This window comes from Arachis stenosperma, chromosome 1, assembly GCF_014773155.1.
Source record: "Arachis stenosperma cultivar V10309 chromosome 1, arast.V10309.gnm1.PFL2, whole genome shotgun sequence".
NCBI classification, from domain to species: domain Eukaryota; kingdom Viridiplantae; phylum Streptophyta; class Magnoliopsida; order Fabales; family Fabaceae; genus Arachis; species Arachis stenosperma.
Window position 1 is genome coordinate 7,939,524 of NC_080377.1, and position 23,691 is coordinate 7,963,214.

At 30.3% G+C, this 23,691-nt stretch overlaps 5 protein-coding genes across 5 annotated transcripts; 2 read left to right on the forward strand and 3 right to left on the reverse strand.

Moving 5' to 3' along the window:
• The first annotated feature begins 1,125 nt into the window (after nt 1-1,125).
• On the forward strand, nt 1,126-1,631 carry LOC130964087 (senescence associated gene 20-like). Its single transcript, XM_057889859.1, has one exon. The coding sequence runs from the start codon at nt 1,134-1,136 to the stop codon at nt 1,629-1,631; it is 498 nt and encodes a 165-aa protein (XP_057745842.1). The 5' UTR covers nt 1,126-1,133.
• A 1,877-nt stretch (nt 1,632-3,508) lies between these two features.
• On the reverse strand, nt 3,509-6,610 carry LOC130974523 (uncharacterized). The gene is made up of 2 exons (XM_057899400.1): nt 6,600-6,610; nt 3,509-4,520 (listed from the first exon to the last, which is right to left on the reverse strand). The coding sequence occupies exons 1-2, from the start codon at nt 6,608-6,610 to the stop codon at nt 3,941-3,943; spliced, it is 591 nt and encodes a 196-aa protein (XP_057755383.1). The 3' UTR covers nt 3,509-3,940.
• Nucleotides 6,611-8,092: 1,482 nt separating this feature from the next.
• On the reverse strand, nt 8,093-12,401 carry LOC130974531 (uncharacterized). The gene is made up of 6 exons (XM_057899408.1): nt 12,250-12,401; nt 11,056-11,401; nt 10,487-10,571; nt 10,269-10,355; nt 9,023-9,268; nt 8,093-8,172 (listed from the first exon to the last, which is right to left on the reverse strand). Exons 1-6 carry the CDS (start codon nt 12,399-12,401, stop codon nt 8,093-8,095), a joined length of 996 nt encoding a protein of 331 aa, XP_057755391.1.
• Nucleotides 12,402-13,528: 1,127 nt separating this feature from the next.
• On the forward strand, nt 13,529-17,951 carry LOC130968208 (uncharacterized). Its single transcript, XM_057893379.1, has 7 exons — nt 13,529-13,905; nt 13,989-14,155; nt 14,895-15,106; nt 16,077-16,331; nt 16,422-16,508; nt 17,132-17,304; nt 17,484-17,951. Exons 1-7 carry the CDS (start codon nt 13,592-13,594, stop codon nt 17,596-17,598), a joined length of 1,323 nt encoding a protein of 440 aa, XP_057749362.1. The 5' UTR covers nt 13,529-13,591; the 3' UTR covers nt 17,599-17,951.
• A 313-nt stretch (nt 17,952-18,264) lies between these two features.
• LOC130968201 (spermidine coumaroyl-CoA acyltransferase-like) lies at nt 18,265-20,749 on the reverse strand. The gene is made up of 3 exons (XM_057893367.1): nt 20,234-20,749; nt 19,439-19,709; nt 18,265-19,252 (listed from the first exon to the last, which is right to left on the reverse strand). The coding sequence occupies exons 1-3, from the start codon at nt 20,711-20,713 to the stop codon at nt 18,561-18,563; spliced, it is 1,443 nt and encodes a 480-aa protein (XP_057749350.1). The 5' UTR covers nt 20,714-20,749; the 3' UTR covers nt 18,265-18,560.
• Nucleotides 20,750-23,691: the final 2,942 nt, after the last annotated feature.

Genomic DNA, 23,691 nt, shown 5'->3' on the forward strand with positions numbered 1-23,691 from the left:
ATTTTCTATAAAAAAATTGTTATTTTTTTTAATTTTAATTTTGTATATTTTTATTGTATATTCTTAAATTAGTATGTACTTTACTTACTATTGTCATTTGTTTATAATATAAATTATTTATTTCAATTAAAAGATCAAATTAAATAAAAAATAAACTTTATTAAAGCTCGTCTTTGTCTTTTGTGGTAATAGTATTATCTTTTGCGGTGATTTAATAATCAATTATTTGTGATAAACCCACAAAATCATAATTTCAATAATAACTGAATTATCTTACCTTTGTTGTATTTCTGCCAATTTTTCTCATTCCAATATATTATTGTTTCCAATTTTTCATCTTCCACATTGATATAAAAACGACACTGCTAAGCTGTAATGATCGGATATAGGTCAAATTACTCACTGTACCCTCGCAATAAAATTTATAACGCGTACAATCATTATTGACTTTAATTAAAAACTTACTAGTATAGAACCGTAATCACTATATAGTGTGTATACATATTCACCGCAACTAACCAAACTTACCACCATAGACTTAGCCTAGTAATTGATGTTGATTTTTTTTAGGGAAAGTCTTTTGTATTTTTTGGCCAGCATTTAACCATCAAAATAAAAATAATAGATCTTTCATCATTAGATACCATTAGATATAATCTTACACCATTAAAAATATTATTAATGATCAATTGATGGTTATAAAATACCAAAATTACTGTTTCCTAACATTTTTCTTTTTTTTAACCAAAATTACTGCCCCTAACATTTCTAGTATGAGACTATGAGTTATAATTTGTTTTCTAATAATTAATATTGATTGCTTTGTCATATATATTACATGTTATGGTAGTTATTATTATGATCATTTAATTATTTAAAAAGTATGGTTAAAATTAAAATAATATTTTTTTAATTTGACAAATTTTTTAATTTAAAAAAATAAATATTATAAAAATATAAAAAAAATTTATCTTAATTCTGGATAGTATGTAATCACCGTAGATTCCATATATATAGAGAGAGAAACGTTACCTGCACATAGACAACACATTAATAATTAAAACCAAAATTGTTGTTAAGCATAAAGCTCTAGAGATAGCTTGAATAACAACAATACATTTTCGATCAGATAGATGAGGCGAGAGAGAATCTCCGGCGCACTACCGGCGGCAGAACAAGAAGACCGCAACCGGAAGATAGTGAAATCACTGTACAAGGCGTTGCGGGGAGGCGGCGACACGGCGAAGGTAGAGAAGATAGTGGGAAAAGAGATTGAATGGTGGTACCATGGGCCTCCACATTGGCATCACATGATGAAGGCGTTGACTGGGAAGTCAACGGGAGATTGTTTCGAGTTTAGGCCAAGGAGAGTGAAGGCCATTGGTGATGAGCGTGTGATTGTTGAAGGATGGGAAGGGGTGGGAGAGTATTGGGTGCATGTGTGGGGACTCAAGCAGGGGATAATTTCCCAGCTGCGTGAGTACTTCAACACCTTGGTCACTGTAGTGGTGGTGGTTCGTGTCGATGAGGATGGTGGCGGTTGTAAGCGCCAGGAAGAAGTTAGGTTATGGCGGACCACGTCTTGGGTTAGGGCTCGTGGATCTTTACCTGATCTTGTCCTCGCCATATAAATCATATCATCTTATGAGTAGTCTTATCATCAATTTTAATTATTGTTTTTCTATTAGGATGAATGAAATTTAGAAAATTAGGTGATTATATATATATATATATATATATATATATATATATATATATATATAGGTGTAGTCTATGGTGGCCACAAATTTTGGTGCCTATAGTGGCTACGGACTTCACAAAATAATATTTTCAACCAAATAAAATAAAAAATTGAAGTACGTTTCAGTTCTATTAATAAATAATGACATGTTTATGAGTGTAAATAAAAGAAAAAAAATTAGACCATTTATCATATTTTTTGACAAAAAAATGATCTATCGTTTTTCCTCGTCATCGGAAATGAAGTCGCTACCAATGCCCAAAATTTAAAAAATGATAGTATCTAAAAATACTTACATTGCATTAATATTTTCATTATCTACTTATATTTTTCTTTTTTGTAATTAATAATTTTAAATTTCACTTTACTAATATTAAAATTTAATTAATAACAGTAATTTTAGACTTCAAAATTTTTATTGCAGAATAAAATAATTATTTTAATTAAAAATAAAAGATATAAATAATTATTTATTAACGTGAAAAAAAATTAATGCAATGTAAGTATTTTAGATACTATTATTTTTTAAATTTTAGGTATTGGTAGCAACTCTATTTTTGACGACGAGAGAAAACGATAGATCATTTTTTTGTCAAAAAATATGATAAATGGTCTAATTTTTTTCTTTTATTTATACTCATAAACATGTCATTATTTATTAATAAAACTGAAACGTGCTTCAATTTTTTATTTCATTTGGTTGAAAATATTATTTTGTGAAGTTTATAGCCACCATAGACATCAAAACTTGTGACCACTATAGGCTATATATATATATATATATATATATATATATGGTTTACGAATAAAATGCGTTCAAATTAATGATTTTCTTGGTTAATATATTACTTTTTTTAATGTTTTCTTTTGATTCTTTTTATCTGCATATAGTTCGGAGTTTCTTTTTTAAGGGATTAAAGTTTGTGAATTTTTTGTTTTTCATGATATTTTTTAATTTAATAAGATAAAAATTAATCCATGAATTAAAATTTTATTTAAGAGTTTATAATTGACTAATAAATTATTATACGTACAAGATATAAATATTGGGTAATGCCAGAGAAACAAAAAAATAGTCCAAATTAAATACTGAATAAAGCAAATTATGACCGTTTTTTATTAATTTTTTTTTGTTACCATTTACCAAATATTTCCGATAAATATTAGGTTGTAATAATTTTATGCCAATAAGACTTGTAAAAAAAAAATTATTTTAGATTCGTTTTTTGGCTGTCCAAAAATTGGACCCGTCCTTGATTATTTTCGTTTCATTCCAATAAACGAAATAAATCATTAATTTTGGAAAAAAAAATTGTGAGTTTTTATTTTTATTATTGAAAACCTAATTTTAAATTCAATTCGAAATGAGACGTCAAAATTGCCAGAGATCTTCTGACAATTATTTTTTTATTCTTCCAACTTAAATATGAAAAAGAATGATACTACAAATTGGTCTCTATTAATTTTTATACAGGATGAATTTCTTTTATTCTTCAAATTCTAGACAATTTAATCTCTCAATTATAATAATTTCTAGAAGAATTAAGAACTAGTTTGATCACTTTTAAAATATTAAAAATTAATTTATTATTTTATTTTATCAGAGATTAATTATCTAATATTTTAAATGATAAAATTTTTTATTTTTTAAAAATTAATTTATTGGATTAAAAAATATTTACCACTTTCACAAGTGACTACTAATGGTTAATGGGCGAATTAAATGTTAAAATTAAAAAAAAAAACACACACACTTTATGTGTACCATTGTTGGCAACCATATATTTTTACATGGGAATTTATTAATTAAGAAAAGCTAATAAAACTAAACAAAGCACGGTGACATTACATCCACAAATGATAGGACGTGGCATATGACGTGGTTAATTAATGTGATTGCATATATAACCAGCCATAATTTCCACAAGACCACAACTAGAATCAAACAGGACATATAAGATAAGATATTAAAACAACTGACTAGATCACACTCACTACTCACTCACTCTTTTAATTTGCTACTATATGACTCAATACATTTTCAACATGACACTATGCTGGCAGCAAAGAGCATAGTATATGTTAAGTTCTGAAAACCTAACAAGGGTTTTCCATTATTAACATGCATCATATACAGTGATAAAAAGCTTTCGACATTAATCGAATTAGTATTCAAATGCCAACAAACATTTGAAAATACTAAATTGTTAGAATGAGTCCAGGTACGGACTCATCTGAAAGAGTGCTTTTCCAAATGCTAAAGCATTTAGAGGCATTTTGCACTGCCTGTGATGGTGACGTGGCAACACCAAGTTGAGTCACGGTTAGGGCAGTGTTCACATATTCTCTAACTTGAGTGATGACACCATTTTCATTAACGGTCCATGCGTGCACCCACCAGATTAAATTGGTCTCGTCGTATCCTTCGGCCACAACAACTGAGCCGAACCCTACGACGAGATCAGGAACCGAAGACGGCGGTGATGGTGAGGATCCAGTCAGCCATGGAACCAAGTGGTGGCGATGGCATGGTGGTCCATGGAACCACCACTCCAAGTCTTGAGCCACAAGGCCATAAAGTGTTTGTGTGTCTTTGGAGGTTAAGGCTTTGTAGAAGTCCCTCACCACTCTTTTGTTTCTTTCCTCTAATTGCCCTAGGCATGCCTTTGATGACTCTGAGTTTGCCAGCTCCGAAGGGTAATTTTGGGAAAAAGAGTTAATTATATATAGTGTTACTTGAGGAAAATGGAAGTGAGTGAAGAATGGGAATGTGAGGATACTTATATATAGTGGTGGAGGTGAGATTCACTATGGAAAATGTTTGGGGTTTGCATGGACAAGGGACCCACTCCTTATGAAAATAATTAATTATTGTGGACTAAGAAATGATATATAGTTTATATTATTTTGTATAAATTATTGTGGTGAGTTCTTTGGATTGGAGTATTGTGCTTCACATGATGTATTGCCAAATTTTTTTAAGCTTCTTGCAATGTCATTTAGTGGTTATGATTAGGTTGATAGTTGATAGTTAGTTGAGGATGAAGTATATAGCCAACAATTTTCATATTAGGGGAACATACAATTTTTATTATTTAACTAGAATGTTTGTCACAATAATATATGATATAGTGATGGAGTAAATATGAAGTAAATTATAGTCACCTTCTTTAAAGTTTGTCGAAATTCAAAATTTTGCTTTCGCATAAGTGTCCAACTTGTGTGTCTTAAGTGTTTGGTTTTAATTATGTTAAGTAATTTGTCTCTATAATAAATGACTCGTGGTAAATATGAAAACCAAACCAAAAAGGGAAGTTGTTTTTTTCTTTCATTAACAACCAAAAAGAGGATTTTTTTTAAGAGCTATGTTATATGTACACTAAAATTAGCTATTAAAATTAATTATCAGTATAAAATATATGTTGAAATATAAATACATATTAAAAATAAATTAAACAACACATGTATTTATATACAAATACATTGATAGCTGATTTTAGTATATAAATAATATTTTTATTTTTTTAAACAAATATTTTAATTATTTTATTTATTGAAATAGGTATTTTGGACACTATTTACGTTTTTAAATTTCGTTACCTATCTCATTTATATATCATAGATGCAAACAATTTATTTATTTAAAATTTGTATATCTCTTATCTCATTTAGAGTATAAACAAGATATATTTATAATTAATTCATTTATATTGTAAATAAGATATGTAATAAGATACAAAATGATGCTCTCTAAATGATGTATTTCGGTAAATAAAATATTTAATTTATTTATTTAAAAAAAAAAACAAAAAAGGAAGCTTCCTTATTGTCACCTAATTCACTACTCTTAAGAATTTATGTTTAATTATTATTGGACTTATGTCACAAAGCACCTAGCTAGTGCAAGCCCCAACGAGCTACTAACGTTTATTAGGTAACTTATTTATTTATTTATTTTAAAATAGCTAATAACTTTTTTACTAACATAAGGCGACCTCATATTATTTATTTATTAAAAAAATAGCTAATAACTTTTAACTAATAAACGTCAACGTTAGATTTAGGGATGACAATTGAGATCCATAACCCTAAATATCTGTGAAAATACTCAAAGACGAAAAAAAAATCATCCATAAAAATAGAAATGAGGATAAAGATTTTCTTATAGAAATTTTTAAAGTGAAAATGAGATTATATCCCAACCCCAGAAAATTTCTTTTATATATATATAAAAGTAAAATTTAATTTATATATATATAGTCGAATTATATATGACTCAATGCAAAACATATGGCACGACGACCCTTGAGAAAAAAAGAGCTAACTTAATTATTGATATTTATTGAGATTGTGTTTAGAAATGAGATTAAGATTGATAAATAAAGATTAGGAGATAAAAATTAAAAGATAAAGATTAAATTAAGTTTTTATATTATATTTAGTGTAAATTGTATTGGACCGAGTTATATCTTAATATTATGTTTGGTTTAAAATAAATATGAAGATTAAGAGATAAATTTAAAATTTAAAAAGTTAAATAAAAATATTTAAATAAAAAAGTTAAAAAATTTCAATCTTCGTTTCTAAAAATTTTAATTCACTGTGTCCTTATTTTTTAGAAGTACTGAAAGAACTAAAATTTTATATTTCGAGACTAAAATTTTTATTTTATTAATTTCTCATCATCAAATATAATACTCAATTCCAGTCTTTTAATTTCAGTTCTAGTCCCATAAAAATGAAGAGTACATACTCATATGAGATAAACAATTTATATATTTTTAGTTTGAAATATTTAATCATAATAAACAATTCAATATGTAAATAAAAAAATTCCTATTCTAAAGTCAAATATTACACATTAGACATTTTTATCAAGTAGCTGTTTCCTTTTTTCGTACTAAATTAGATTAACATATCTTCTAAATGTGGCTTAGATATTGGACTAATATCACCTTTATTAGCCAAGATCTGAGCGAAATAAATCCCAACTAATATTATCGCTGTTAACTATAGATTTTTAGTCAGAGTCTCATAATAATTCACTTGGCAGCCTGTGAATAGTTCTCATATATATAGAAGAATAATAAATAATACGAACACATATAATGAAGTTGAGTTGGTTTAGTAATTAGTTTACTAATTTATTTAAGTAAGTGTTAAGAGTTCGAATCTCTCCGATGCGTGCAACAAAAAAAAATCGACCTAGATTGGAAAACTACTAAAAATTACTTGCCCAAAAAGTTTCTCAAAAAATAATACCAACACATATATGAGAGAATAGCAGCACCATGCATGCATATTTGAAAAAATGTTTATATATATGAATGGTGTTATGTGCATAAATTAAAGTGAATAGTATTATACTATTATTACGTGTAAATAAATAATGACAAATACATTCAAGTGAATAACAATACTTAAGTTATTTTTATAATTTTTTGGAGAGTGTTGTAATTAATGAGGAAAAAATGAACATCATTTTAAAGTCTTTTTAATATACAAAGGGGGCCAGCTGGCCAGGTATATGTGAAAGTGTCTACATACCGAAGATGAATTTACATTTACATATTAAAGTGTGACCACAATTTTTCTAAATTAAATAATATCTAAATTGTTAGTCACCATATTAATTAGGTAATTCACGAAACTCTCCAAATATATAGTTTGAAACTTTGAATTACTTATATATCTTTCAAGCTTGATAATTGTTTAGATTAATTAGTTAACTAATAGTTCCGGAAACATCATCATGTTCCACATTGTTGTAATTAGACTAGTGCGCTACCGAAAGTTATTATGCGTTATCTAGTATTATTATTATTGCGTCACACTTGAAACATTGAAGAGTATACACACTATCTACTCACATCTAAATAAACATTCAAAGGGACCTTTGGTATTCATCAAAGGACACTTATCATTATGTCTTTGAAGCGGAATAATAATGCATATATAACAACATAATAAGGGTTAAAGATTTAATTAAGATAATGTTCGAATATAGAGTTATTTGAACAAGATTATAGAGAAATTCATAAGAAACATGAAGTTGTCGTTCATCCTCTCACTCTAAACTTATAGGTCTCTTATAAGTTATTGGTTACTAACTTTTTAAGTTCTAATCATTTTATAAATAAACACAATGAATTAATGTATATTGAAAACAATAACAAGGTCATTCATGTCTACATGAATGCTACAGAAGTGCTCTAATATTAGCATCAACAATGCCAAAGAAATTAATTGTAAAAATTTTAATAAAATATGGGGAGCATATGCTATAAATTTTATCTGATGCACAAAATTTATTCTAAGCAGAAATAAATTGAGGAATATTTGGTGACTACACTAATTGAGATTCAAGTGAAAAACTTTGTCAGCACAAACTGCTACAATAACTGGACCCGCTAAATCACCAATAATACAACCTGAAAAAAAAGGGGTCATATTTAAAACTATGGGGAAACGGAAAATAATAGAAAATCATCATTGTATGAATCAAAGAAATTCAATTCACAAGTGGTAATGTGAGAATGTTAGGGTTATAATTAGGCTTGGGTTAGTAAAATTTTATTTTTCGAAAATAATTTATCAATGTTAGTTTTTAAAAAATATTATTTTAAACGTTGTAGTAATTATATTTTACCAAAATAATTCTTAATAAGTACAAGCAATAATAATGATATTTTATAAAATAATTTTTAAAGTTTAAAAAGATCATAATAAATATAAATATAAAAATAAATTTAGATATTTATTGATATATGAGATTATATTAGATTATTAATTTTAATAAGGACACAATACAATTTTAAAAAGTTTTATTTTAAATATTTTTAAAAATATCTTTAATTTTTAAAAATTGTAAGTAAAAATACGTCATCTTTTTTATTTATCAAACACAACGAAATACTTATATTTTTAAAAAGTATAAATATCTCTTCAAAATTTTTTATCAAACCAAGCTTTTGGTTTTCGAATTAACACATGTGAATTATTTTAGTTTTAAGAAATTTAGAATAATAATTTTCGCATACAAGTCAAATGAGTTGTTTAACATGATTTAAGTTAATTTCTTATAAGACACTCAAATAGCTAATTTAACTTACATACATTTATTAATTACAAAAAGAATAAGTATATATAGACAAGAGATTTATATTAGGGTTAGGATTTAAAATTTAAGATAAAAAAAATTAAAAAAACTAATTTGATATTAGCGAAAATTGATTTTCTAATTGAATTGCATGCTTTTAGTGTTGATAATAATAATCTTACCAATCCACTGGCCAGTTGAAGGTTTAAAGAGGGTAGCACCAATTCCAGCCCCAATAGAGGCAAAAACAAGAGAGGCACTACACTTTACTGTTGCCACAAAAACCTTCTGCTTCACTTGTCTAATTTTCTCACATTTTTCAATGTTATTATCATTTACTTTCTTGCATGGGCACATAGAAATACCAAATTGACATAATTTGCTGCCTACTTGGACAATCCATGATGCTGCAACTCCAAGTATGTACCCTACCACAAACTCACAAACACTATTAGCACATAATAATTTAAGTAAACAATTCAATTAATCAAACATTATAATATACTAGTCACCTAATTGGTGCTATTATCATTAGATTTAATTATCCTATTGGTCTTATAATTTTCAAAGTTTTTAATTAGGTCTTCATATATTTTTTTTAATTGGGTTTCTGCACCAATTTTTTTTCAATTAAGTCCCTCTTAACACTAATTAGTTTAATTATATAGAGATCCAATTAAAAAAGAAAATTGGTACAGGAACCCAAATAAATGAAAAAGAAAGTATAGGGACCAATTAAAAATAAAATTTATTGTAAAGACTCAATTAAAAGGAAAAAAAAAAGTATAGAGACTTAATTGAAAATTTCGTAAAATTATAGGGATCAACAGAGTAATTAAACCTTAACATTATAATATATACTAGTTTAAGAAAAAAAAGGATAAAATATACTTTTTGTCCAAAAGTTTGACAAAAGTTTCAAAAATACTCCTAAGTTTTATTTTGTTTCAATTTTGTCCTAAAAATTTTCAATTTACATCAAATATACCATTAACGGCTAATTTTTAAAAAAATTTAAGAATAATTCAACAACAATTTCATAAGAACAACTCTCAGCACAATCAAATCAAGCATAATTTTATACGTTATTGTTATATTAGTCTTAAATTTTTTGAAAATTTAACCGTCAAGAATATATTTGATGCAAATAAAAAACTTCTCGGACAAAATTAAAACTTAGGGATATTTTTAAAATTTTTGCCAAATTTTAAGAACAAAAAATATACTTTACCAGAAAAAAATAGTTCATGGCCTAATTTAACCTTAAATAAATACCGAAAATTAATGTTTAATTAGTTAATATTAATATTTTTTATTAATTTTTTTTTAGAGAACTTAAAATTTATAATTTAAAATTTAAGAATAAAAAATATTTTTAAAAAATTAGTTAATATTAGTCGAAAAAAGTTAATTCTTAAACTCTTTAACCTCTGAATGTTGTTCTGGTCACAGAGAGGAAGTAGACAAGAGTTGGCATTTTTCTTGCAGCCTTGCGAGTAGCTGATGCAGGAACATCTGATCATGAAAATCACACATAAATAAAATGCATGTAAGTGTATGTGTTGAACATTTTATTTTATTTTTGAAAGAAAAGAAGTATCATCTAGAAATAATTTGAAAGAACAAGCACAATATATACACTGTACCTTTAAGAAGCTTCCATGCCATTCTTCGAGAAAGATAATAGAAAGAGACTCTTTCTAAAATGCGTCTAGTTGTTAGGACAGTTACCTGTGTGATGATGAAGAATTCAAAATAAATCAACTTTTGAACCATCTTGCAAAAATTTTCTTGACAAAGCTAGACATAAATGCAATAGAAGACATCGTATATATTGGCAATATTAGAAAAACAAAAAAAGGTTCGAAATTATCTTATTTAGTATTTATCAATTATTATAATAATTAATTAATATTAAATAAGACAAGTTTGTACTGTTTTTAGTTAATTTTTTTTGTTATCAAATATTTACGTATTTTTAGTAATATGGTCATTCTTACTTATTAATTGATAAGATTTTAAGTTCTGAAATGTAAAAAGAGTTTAACTAAAAAACCAACTTTTTTCAACTAATTTCAATATAAAAATCGTAATTTTAAATTTTAAATTTTAAATTCTCCAAAAAAAATTTAAAAAATAATTTTACAATTAAAAAAATTAATATTAACTATATAAAAGTTAATTTTTTTTATACAGAAAAAAAAAGTATTCTAACCTCTCGGATAATTTGCCATATCGACTTTTTAAAAGGGACGGAAAGATTGCGACAGATGGTATTTTGATTATTTGTTTGAAGATAGTCATGATCGTCTTGTTCCATCTTTGCATGAGGCTCCAAAAGTGGCAAATAGAACATCAAGAACGACCTTAGGGTAATCAATCCAAATGTCCACAATTCAAAAGCAGAAGACAAAGGCTTAAGTTCAATGTTGTAGTTCTTTGCTGTTGTATATTTTAGAGTATCATGGTAAAAATATCTCTCAGGTACACTTCGTTTGGTAGGAATATAATCTTCTGATGTTGCTGCTCCAACATCACAATAAGCAATAACTGATGGTGTCCTGAAACTAAAATTAATGTGGCTACAATGTTAGTATGCATCCTCAAAATTTAAATTTAGAGTGCAAAATTCAAAATTTTTTTTATATCATGTTAAAACATAATATGATGAAGCCCTTTAATAACTTACCAAGTTTAATTTGGCTACTATAATTCACTTAGAAAATAAAAGATCTAAATGGATGAGTAGTTATGCAAGCTATCACAACATAATAGTTGTTATAATTATTTTTTCTTATAAAATAATAAAAAAATAAAAAAATCTGTGAATCAGAACAATGATTTTCATAGAAAATGGAAAAAAAATTTAAAAGATTTTGCTAGGATTTATCCTTAAAATTAGGTTTTTTAGAAATTTCATTACCTTTTACACTCTTAATTTCAATTTGTTTTGATATTATTGTTCTATAATCTTAATCGATATGCCATTTAATTTACTGTATAAATCTTTAAAATTTCATCAAAATTTTCATTAAATTTTTACAATTTAAAAGTTTGTAGGTAAATTTTTATATTAGATAAAAACTTTCAATTAAGATCTTATTAACAATTGCCTTTAAAAATAATAAAGAACTATTTCAAGAATATTCACTCTCATTAGTAAATATATTAAAAAAATCCATTTTTTTAATGATAACTATATATTAAAAGAAATCTACTGAAAATTTGTATCTAATATAAACATTTAATGACAAATTCTTTTAATTAAAAGACTTACTTAAAAAGTTGATGAAATTATAAAAATCATAATAATTTAACATCATTTTACAAAAGAAATTCTAAATAACTGTGCATAAAATATAGACATTAAATTAGATAAACTAGCTATACATAGGGTGAAGGATCATACCCAAAAAAGTCCTTTGAAGCAAAAGCGGATCCTAGAGCAAAAGAGGCAGTGGTAGCAGATGCAGAGATGAACCATGAAGATTGATAGTTTCTTGCAGTGTTAAAATTTTGGTTTTTCCTCCATAGATCCAAAAGCAATGATATTCCAGCCATTGTAAGACCTAAATTATGATACACAGTTCTATGACCAATTAGAAACTCATGAAATCAATCTCCTCATGCAAGAAAATTTAATGCACAAAAGGTTGGTATTTATATATCACTAATAATTAATGTAGTCCATTTATAAAATCAATAGGTCAGGTTTGAGCTAGTCTTGATCAAGATCGACAAAAGTGGTAAAGACTCAAAACATTTTTAACAAAAATGCGAGTTCGAATATTTTCTATTAACTGGTATCACTTACCTAAAGGATTTTAAATGACTCGTAATTACAGTTACAATTTGTTGGTTGCCATCTGGGAGATGACTACCACACAATGCAATTGTAGTGTAACACTTATTTTTTGTAAAAATAAATCACAATTTCCTCAATTGAAATAATTGTGGTGAAATTACATTTGCAATCGCAATTTAATATCATCACCTAAGCTTTTGATTGAAAAACGTTGATTAATTCTGTAGTTTCTCATACACTAAGATAGAGTGATGTTAGATATAGAAATATAATATTTTAATGCAAGAATAACCCAAAAAATAATGAATTGAAATTGTAAAGTACAACAAAATAAGTAACATAAGCATATACCTTGTGTGTTTGTTGTGGAGTTTGAAACACAAATTAGAAGAGAGTAAGGTAAGAAATTTGGTAGCAGAGGAGAGACAGAGTGAAGTAGAAAGAGGTAACAGTTACAAGATCCGTTTTTGTGGCAATTTGGCTTCGTGAATCGTTCTTTCTAACTTCTATCAGTGCTTCATGCTTTTTTAATTTCTACAAATAATAATATATTGATTCATATTCTATTTTTTTTTTTTTGGTAGATGATTCATATTCTATTTATTCTTGGAGAAAAGGCAAGTCTTATAAGTTTTTTTTTTATTATAAATAAAGCATGAATCAATACAATGTCACACAAAAATATCAAGTATATATATATATATTCGATAAACAAAAACAATATTTATCTAGATTACATTATTCTCTCTGGCTAAAGCCCAAGCCAATAGTTTCAACTTAATACTGAGTTCCTGTCCAAAAAAAAAAAAGTTTCAGCCCAAATCTGAGTTTGTATTCCCTTACAATACGAAAGTACAATAACACCCCCACAGTACTCCTCAATTTCCCAACTTTGCTACCCTCTTCTCTGCCATTCCAAAACCCAAAACCAGAGAAAGAGAAAGAAATGTTGCGGTCCCTTGTGAGAGCCACAGCAACAACAAACTCCAAAATCCAGCCATGGCGCGTGCCTCCTACTTTCCGTTACTCTTCCAAGCCCGCTCACTTTCTCAAACCCGATCCCAGGAATCCCGGCGCCGCCGCCACCGCTGCCATAGCCGGCCAGGCCGTCTCCGATCGACAGGAGCGCCTCCGCCTCCTCGCCGAAGATGACAAGAACCCTTCCCTTGACGTCGGCCCCAATGGCCGCCCCCTCTTTACCTCCGCTCCTTCTCTCTCACACCTCGCTCGCCAACACGCTTCCACCTACTTCAAATTCACGTACTTTCTGACATTTCTTCCGTTGTGACATTTCTTCGAACATCTTATGTGCATTACTGATTTTTTTTTTTTTTTGGGTTCAGGAAGGAGGGGTTGAACTCTGTGTTGCCGGAGGGGTTACCGATGGGAATGGTGACGGAGTTCCAGGAGTCCATGAGAACAGCTTTGCTTGTTCGCCAGAGCTTCCTCGATCTTCGCGACAACTTCCGGCGTGTTGTTGATCCTCCAATGTGGTCTACTAATGCTAAAGGTGTGTAGATCATGTTGAAAGTTGCTACGTTTTGTTTTTTCTGGGTGCTTCATTATGCATTTCCTTAGACTCAATGTGACTAGTGTTTGGATTTAACTTAAGTTTCCTTGATCAGCTGAAAGTGTTTGATCCTAATATATGGAATTTGGCTTGCTTTTCTATGGTTGATTCTGATTTTGGGTGATTTTTCGTTTTTTGGTTATAATTATTATTATTATTATTACTAGAAGCTTGATTGCCACACTGCTAATCTGCTCCCATTGAAGCTGCAGTTTTAAATTTTTGTAGATATTGTTATAATTAGACATTAAATTTAATGTTTTGAAAGTTTGATAGATAGGAGTAGTTTTGTTGGAGATAAAAATGAGAGGGATAGTTACTATACTGAATGTATTTATGGACTTGAGAAAAGATTTAATACAATTAACAGAGACCAAAAGGTAGTTATTGAACCCAATTCTCTTTCTTATATGTAATATATTTATATGTATATGGATATATAATAAAGATTATTATTAATATGCATATTTGAGGCTGATGGTGATGTGTCTTTGGCTTGATTCCCCCACCCTCTCTTTTGGTTCCGTCTAGTATTGTAGTGAGGAAGCAAGTTGGGTTAGAACCAATAGATATGCTTGGTTATTTTTAGGTCGACATAGATTTGGGTGATTTCTGGTGTCTGATGATTCATTTTTAAAGTGAGGTTCAGTGTGATTTGCGAGTCTGTTTCTTTTTTTAGGTGTTAAAGTTAGGAAGCAAGTTGTGTTAGATGGTCCGGTTAGCTGTGGAAAGAGCATTGCACTTGCAATGCTTGTGCATTGGGCTAGGGAAGAAGGTTGGCTGGTTTTCTATGTCCCTAGAGGCAAGGCATGGACTCATGGAGGATTTTTCTATAGGCACCCGCTAACTGGTCTGTGGGATACTCCTATACAGGCTGCAAAGGTCCTCGAGGCAAGTATGCTAATTTCTTGCTTGTTAAATTGAATAATATCCCAGAGGTACTCTTCATTGGCAATTCCATTTGTTAATATGTTAAACAGAAGGGAAAAGAAGGAAACAGCATGTGTATTTTATTGACTAGTATATTAACAAATCAACAATAGATCAATTTACAAATGGCTTCACTGTTGCTTAGGAACTGAGCAACTTTTTGCATTATCCAAATCACTCTATAGATTGCCATTTCTCAGGGATGTATTTGTATGCGGCAACTTTCTTTCTTTTACGAGTTATCGCCTTCTCTTGTCCAAAATATTTTGACAGCATTTAAGTTACCCCTCCTTTAGGATTTGCACATATGATAAGAATATATCCTTTTATGATACTTTCTTTAACTAAATATTTGCTCTAGCTGAGAATATCCCCTATACTTATTCAGCGTTACGATAATTTCTGGAGAATTTTTATAGAAGAAAAAAGTTGAAACCACAGCTTCCATTTCTGGAAATTTTAATACCATTCCGAACAGGTATAAATTCAAAGAAAAAAAATAATAAAATAAATTGAGATAGAAGGAAGAGAGGAACTTGTTATCTTAAATTGAGATCAATGCTCTTTTGAATAAAAAGGATAATTATTTACACCTTAAAAGGTACCTTTTTACAATCTTTTGCATGGTATAAAAATTGCATTTTTTGGAATCTATAACTTCAAGCTTCTTAAGTATAAAATATCTTTGTAAATTATAAACAAGCTGGTTAAGGATTAACAACTGGTTAAAATGTTACGTTCTGTCAAACTTAAATTTTACCTTTTTCAAAAGATCATTTGAAAAAGATGTTTTTTTATGAAGCTCATGGCCTCATCAAAACTAGCTCAGTATTTATTAATGGAAAATATTACCGCACATAGTATTTTGTTGTCAGGGTGTCATGGCATCATATTTTGTGTTATTTTAAATTTATGAGTCATTTGTTTCCAGGATTTTTTGAAGTACAATGAATCCTACTTAAAGCGACTGCCATGCCAAATATTTGATCCAATCCCATTAGGTGAAGGTGCTGGTGTTGGATGGTTGAAAGATGTTGATTCCTTGGCAGTTTCTGAAGGAACAATGTTATACGAGCTAGTGAAGACTGGAATTGAAGAAACACATGCAGCTGTTGGAGTTGTTGTTCGTTTGAGGAAAGAGTTATCACTTGTGAAAGACATGCCTGTACTTATTGCAATTGATCAAGTGAGAAACATATGCCTTGAAATTGTTTGTTTTCAAAGTTGTGTTATGCACTATTTTTGGTATCTTATTTGCTGTGGTTGCTGTCTCCAGTATAATAACTGGTTTACATTCAGTGAGTACGAGGAGCCAGTCACAATTCGTTCTTGTCGACCAATACATGCCAGAGAACTTACAATGGTTAGTGTGATGCTGCCATATATTTTGCAACAATATTAGCAGTAGATCCCTTTATGGGTAATATATCTGCCTCTGCTTCTGAAAACATGCTCATATACTACATTTTATCTGCATGCTTATCTTGTTGGTTTATAGTTACTTCTTTGAGAATGTTGGCTATCTTTATCGCGGGGGGGGGGGGGGGGGGGGGGGGGGGGGGGGGGGGGGGGGGGGGGGGGGAGGGGGAGACTAAGAGTTAAGAGAGAGAGTAAACTACTATTTTTGTCTATGAAAGTTCAGAATGTTGATAAATCTATCCTTGAATAAATGAAACTAACTTTATACTCATAAAAAATGAAAAACTATCATTTCTACCCATGAAAGTTTGGAATATTAACAATTCTACACATGAATAAAATTAATGTTAGAGTACTTTTATTACTTAGAAACCATCTTTCATGGATACAAATTAGTTTCGAGCATTCATTGTTAAATTTGACATCATTTTAAAATTTCATGGTTAGAAATTACAGTTTACTCTAAGAGAACTCTAATGTCTGGCATCGAAAAAGATCTTCCTTTATTTGCTTGCCAGCAGTTAGGATTATGTGCAATTAATCAATGCTTCCGTCTTACTGTTGTAGGTGAATGCATTTAGGTCAATGATGCATGATGATATGATGGTAGGGGCTTTCTCTCACTCAACAGCTGTAGGAAAGCTTCGAAAAGACTTGCCTGATGTTCCGGTAGATGCCCGTGTTATGTTTCCTCGATACAGTTTGGAGGAAGCTGAGACTGTTTGCCATTATTATTTGAGGTACTTTCACTGTCTCTATTCTTGCAAGCAAGTTAATGTTGGCAATATTCTACCTTACATCTTTGTGAGAAACACAGTTGCATTTTGCTTTGTCATGGCTGAGACTTGAGTGCCAATGAACCACAGAGCTCGAACTTCTGTTTTGGATTTTGAGCTTATTCTGTTTTCATTTCTGACAGGCAAAGGCTTATTCGCCATGAAGTATTTTCCGAAGAAAATTGGAAGAAGATTTACTTCCTAACCAATGGAAATGGAACAGAGATGCGAGGGTTACTTCCTCACATGACATCATAGACAACAAATGCATTAATTTTTTATCCAATTTGATGGATTCAGACTGTTAGTTAATAAGAGAAAATTTTGATGTTTACAATTATCCTGAGTTATTCATCATAGGAAACAGTGGGTTTACTAATTACATGATCCACTTAAATCTGTTAAATTAGCATTAAGAATCGTTGTCCAATCGAATGTACCACTGGTTCTTCACCGTCCTGCTTGCTGATTCCTTAGGTGGTCTGTGTATCAGGTTGTTTTATGTTTCTGTCGCACAGGAAAAAAGGCAGTGTACTACTATGTATATTAATTTGCAACTTGTAGTTTTAAAATTAGAAATATTTTGTTTGAGTTTTATATTTACTATGATATATTGTTCTCTTAAATGATGAATATGCTTGTTTGATTGCCTAGAAGAGTAAATTTTTGGACAAAAGTGTATAACATTGCCGGAACAACATATATGCCTATGATTGCTAATGAATGAAGGCAAAAGATTCCTTGACCATGTCATGGACAAGGGGAAAGGCATTGCTGGCGTACAAGGTTGAGAGTTGAGAGTTAAAAGCCATCATGGCACATAATTCAGCTTGCAAGTTCATTTTCTGTTTAAAGATACAAATAATTATGTGCAAGAAACCCAACTAATCACCATTTCCTGTCCTCAATATTTCAACAATGAACTAATACAAAATATGTTTATTTCACATATAATTTGTGATTTATTGCATTATTTGTTAGAGAATCAAGAGGCGAAGTATAAGAAAGTACTTATAGTGGCTTCATAGCTTACAGCACACACAACTCAAGATTGGAACAAAGGTGCACATCAAAGGACTACAAACAAAGAAGAAACAAATTTGAAAATTTCTTGGTCTGCCATATCATTCTAGTTTGGAGCTATTATCATATAGGATAATCAAACTGGAGAGTTTACTTGAACATTTGAACTTGTAAACTTGTGAACTAAATTTCAGGACTTAAACTTGTAAATTCGAGAGTTTGAGAACCTTGCTTTCCTCATCTTTCATAATCTTGAGAGCCTCCATCTCCTCCTTGAACTTGGGCATGGAAGCTTTGGGAAGGGAAACATAAACTCTAACACCTCCTTTCATTGAAGGATCAAAGTTACTAGGAGGCAAGAAAAGGGTCAAATCCACATAGCCAAACATGTTCCAAGGGAGAGGTATCATATTAACCGAAGCTTTCCATCCAAAATCCACTTCATCCAACAATTCCAATTGCCTCCAATCTGTTAATACCATTGATGCACCTAAACCTCCAATCTTAATGTTACATTTCCTCATTGTCTCCAACATATTGATGTTGCTTCTTATGTATTCCATATTACAAGGTTGTTTTTTGCTTTCTTTAATGAGCTTCACAACCTCTGAGAGTGGTTTCTTATTAAGTTCTTTCACTGTTAAGACCACATTTGAATTCACAAAAGCATTCCCATAATACCCTTCTGGCAAAGGTGGATCCAATAGGTGCCTCACACCAACTGCTAAACACAACAAAGTCTTCCCATCACTACTCAATTCCATGGCTCTAACCTTTGATCTCCAAACATAGGCACCAAGTGCTTCAAGTGTTGTGAAGATTTCCTTACCATTATTATCATCACCTTTTTCCTTCATCAACTCCATTTTAAGTCTCTTTATGCTCTCACCTATTCCATAATACAAATACAAGCACAAAATAAATATACGTGTTGTTTAACTTATTTTCAATATGTATTTTGTATTTCAACATATATAGGTGGTTGATTTTTTTATAGTATGATTGATTTTATACAGATACATATGATATAAATATAGTGAGTAAAACGAAGTGTTTATAAATCATAGGCTCTCACCCTTGAAGTGAAAGCATTCATGTGAAAGCTCATTAGATGGCCAAAATGGTGAAACTGCCATTGAAGTTTTATCTAACGGAAATTTCAGTGGCTGCTTGAGAACTGTTCCGATTAATCTCTCCCTCTCCCACACAGGTTTCACAGAAGGCTCACTTTTCCCACTTGCAAGTTCAGCAACAGCTTTAAAGAATTGCGACGCACCAAAACCGTCACAAACAGCATGTGACAATCCCATTCCAATTGTGAAACCGCCACAAAGAAACTTTGTTACCTATATCGCACATATACATGTATAAGTATTAATACTATACAATACCATAAGAAAAATACAGGACAATATGTATTACATAACATGCCATAATTATATAATAAAAGAAATATTAATAATTTTAAAAAAATATATATTGTTAACAGAAAAATAAATAATAACATCAGACAATAAAATTATTTATCTTATCTTCTTCAAATAATAAAACTTTTAGCATATCAAATATTATCTTAACAAAAGAAAAATCATACAATGGTAGTATAAAAAATTTTACACGGTCATTTAATTATATGTTGTCATATTAATAAAAATAATTAATTTTCAAACTTACTAATAATTAAAAAAATTATCTAAATATAAAAATCTAATTAAATGACAGCATAAAGTTATTTATATTGTATCAGTGAATCAAAATTAAATTAAAAAAAAACTATGGAGATATGTATAGGAGTATTGATGTATAAGGTTGGGTTTTAATACGTGTATATCACCAATTTTAAAGTATGCATGCATGATTGTTTAGTCACCTTGAAAACCAAGGGATGTTGACTAGTTTGATCATGATGAAGAGAAGGTTTGTCATAATCAAACACCAATTTCTGTGCTGTTGGAACATCAATCCCTTCAAGATAGTGAAGAGAAGAGAGCTCACAATTAGCATTTGCCTCCAAGAATGGAACTCCATCATCAGCATTATTATTGCACTTGATTCCAAGTCTTCCATCACCACCATTATTTGTTATTATCTTCCCTGCAAGAGGGTAATAGTAAACCAAAGCCTTTGAAATGCCTTGTTTTATCACATGACAAGGATCTAATAGTAATTGGCCTTTTGGGTCATCAAGATTTGCTTGGTATGCATAAATGATGTGACAGAGAACGTTGAGCTCAGGATTGTTGTCAATGCTTGATAGAGGAAGAACACAAGAAGGTGTTGGTTTGGAAGGTTTGATGATCACAACATCCTTCATCTCAAGTGAGAGTGTAGTTGCATTGTTATTTGCCATGAAAGAATGTGAAAGCTATGTGTTGAGAGAGATTATTAGATTGGTATGCTTAATATTATTGCTTCATCTCTCTATATATAGGTAGATTAGAGCTTATTATTGTGTGCAAATGCATGTACTTTGATCTTATCCATTCAATGTGAAATTGGAATCATTATTACAATTATTCCAACTTCAGAAGTGGGATTGGAAGAAGTTGCATTGTCAATGACCGAAGAGGAATTGGGTAGTGACACCTTGATTATTAGGAAGGTAAGCAGATCTTGGAGTGTAGCATACAGTAGTTATATTACAAAGTTTTTCACTGTAGGGGAGAAAATATTCTTATAATATATTATTTTAACATTTTTAATATTAGAGTCTTTACGTGTAACAAATTAAATTATGAATAATATTATATGACTAACAAATTTATTATTTTATAATTAACGCTTGACTAACTCAAGATTCTGAATACTAAAATCTAATGATGTAAAATAAAAATTTAAAGAATCAACTACAACCTAAGTCAATAATAAGTCAATAAATATTTTTGAATTGTACTCTATATTAATTAATTGTCATTAATTAGTGATTATTTAAATTTTATTTTTTTAAAATATAAAATGAATAATTATTAATTGTAGTTGTTTAAAGTTAATTGATTAAAAATTGTTTACTTATACTTTTTCAAAAATAAAATATTAATCGAAAATATATATTAACTAATATTAATAAAAAATATAAATTTTCAAACATTTTTCATAAATTAATATGATTACGATATAAAGAAAAAGTGTATTTTATAGTATATCCATATAAACTAACACATCTCTCTTCCTCTTTTCAGGAATCTAAGGAAAAAGTGTATTTTACAAGATGAAGATTAATGTGAAAAAATTTAAAACGCTATGCTCTAGAAATGTTTCAGCGACAAGAAAAGAGATTTTTATCAGAGTATTTTCCATAAGATTTGTTCAGAATTTGGGCAAGTATTTAGGGGTGAAAACCTTAATTACTCTCGGGTAACACGCGCAATTTTCAACGATGTTCAAGACAAGATTCGAAAAAGGCTAGCCAGCTGAAAAGAGAGATTGCTTAATAAGGCGGATAGACTCTGTTTGCTCAATTCGGTAGTGACTACGATTCCTACTTATCGCATGCAGATATCTCTCTTCCCTAAAGGGGTAACTAATAAGATAGAATCCATGATGCGAAATTTTTTATGGAAGGGTCAAGCTGACGGTAGAGGCCTGAATCTAGTTAACTAGAAAGTGTTGGTCACCCCTAAGAAGTTTGGAGGTCTGAGAATTAGAGATCCTTTTTGTGTTAATATTGTTCTTCTTGAAAAGCTAGTTTGGTAACTTTTTCACCATCCTAACAAGTTATGGGTTCAACTGTTGACGGAGAAATACTATTCTTCTAAAATGATTGTTTTAGTCAGTCTCGAGGAAGAGGATCTTATGTTTGGAAGAGTATATGTCGAGCTTGGGATATTCTGAAGGAAGGTTTTATTTGGTGCATTGGGGATTTGGAATAGAACTTTTGGTTTTCCAAATGGAGAAGAGATGGGCGACTGTGTCAGGAGATGGATTATGTTCACATTTCTGATTCAGATTTCAGGATCTTGGATCTTTGGTCATTTGGACAGTGGAACCTTGAGAATATATATTCTCCTCTGCATCAGTCTCTGCAGAGCAACATTAACTCTTACAACCCAGATGTTCAAGCTAGTTCAGAGGTCGGTTGGTGTTGGATTGGTGCGTCTTCAAAGGTTTATGATGCTCGTAGTGGTTATTTGTGGCTCAGTAAGAAGATGTTTAGTTGGGAGGATAGGTGTAATTGGCTTTGGCTTTAGTGTCAACATGTTTCGGAAAAGCACAAATTTTTTGCCTGGCTATGTCTTTGGGAGGCTCTTCCTACTGCTGCATTTCGTTTTAGGAGGGGCATTTCGCACACGGATAGCTGTCCACGATGTTTCTCAGGTCGAGAATCGGTTTTACATTGTATTCGGGATTGTCCAAAAGCCCAACTTGTTTGGCAAGCTTTAGGGATCTCTGATCAACCAGTGGATTTGATGAGTTGGTTCTTACATAATAGAAAACAGCGTCCCTTTAGATTCTTTTCTGATCTCTGATGGATTTGGCGTTCGAGGAATAACGAAATCTTTCATCCTCACGAGCATTGGACCACAGACAAGGTGATTGGTATCGCTTTGTCCTTGGAAAAAGAGCTCCGAAATATTTTTGAGTTGCAACGATTGTCTATCCCCTCCACCATTAGTAGCTCTTGGATTCTCCCCTCAGTGGGTACCTTTAAGATTAATTGTGATGCTAGCTATCCTGACAATGGTGCTCGAGTTAGTTTTGCTTGTGTTAGCAGAGATTGGAAGGAAAGGTGGCAACGAGGCTGTTTGGGAACAATTGAGAGTCATAGCATTTTGTAAGGAGAGTTGTTTGCTATTGGAAAGGCTTTCTTTTAGCGCGGGACTCGAGACAAAGAGACATTATATGTGAGACAGACTGTGTGGAGGCTTTTACTATTATCAATAATTTACAGGATTGTTCTGCGTTGATTGATTCTTTGGTGTTCAAAATCCGAGATATCATGTCTTGGAAATGGCGTGCTAATCTCCGATTAATCTTGAGAGATGCAAATATAGTAGTAGACATCATGGCAAAGACTGCAATGAGGACCCTTTCTCCCCAGGTGAAATTTCCATTGCCTTGGAATGAGTTTAAGAGTAGTATTCATAAGGACTGTCTTTTTTAAGCAGTTTCCTCCTGTTTATTTTTTCTTTCTTAATTGTTTTTTTTAAGTCACTACAAAAAATCTCTTTTCCTCTTTTAAGTAGTTGCATGTTATTTGTTTTAGATTATTATTATTATTATTTTTGGAAAATAAACCACCCTACTCCCACTGCCCTTAGACATAAGGCATGGCTATCTTGAAATGGGGAGCAATAAATTTCTCGTAGAATAAGAGTTTGAATCTCTTAA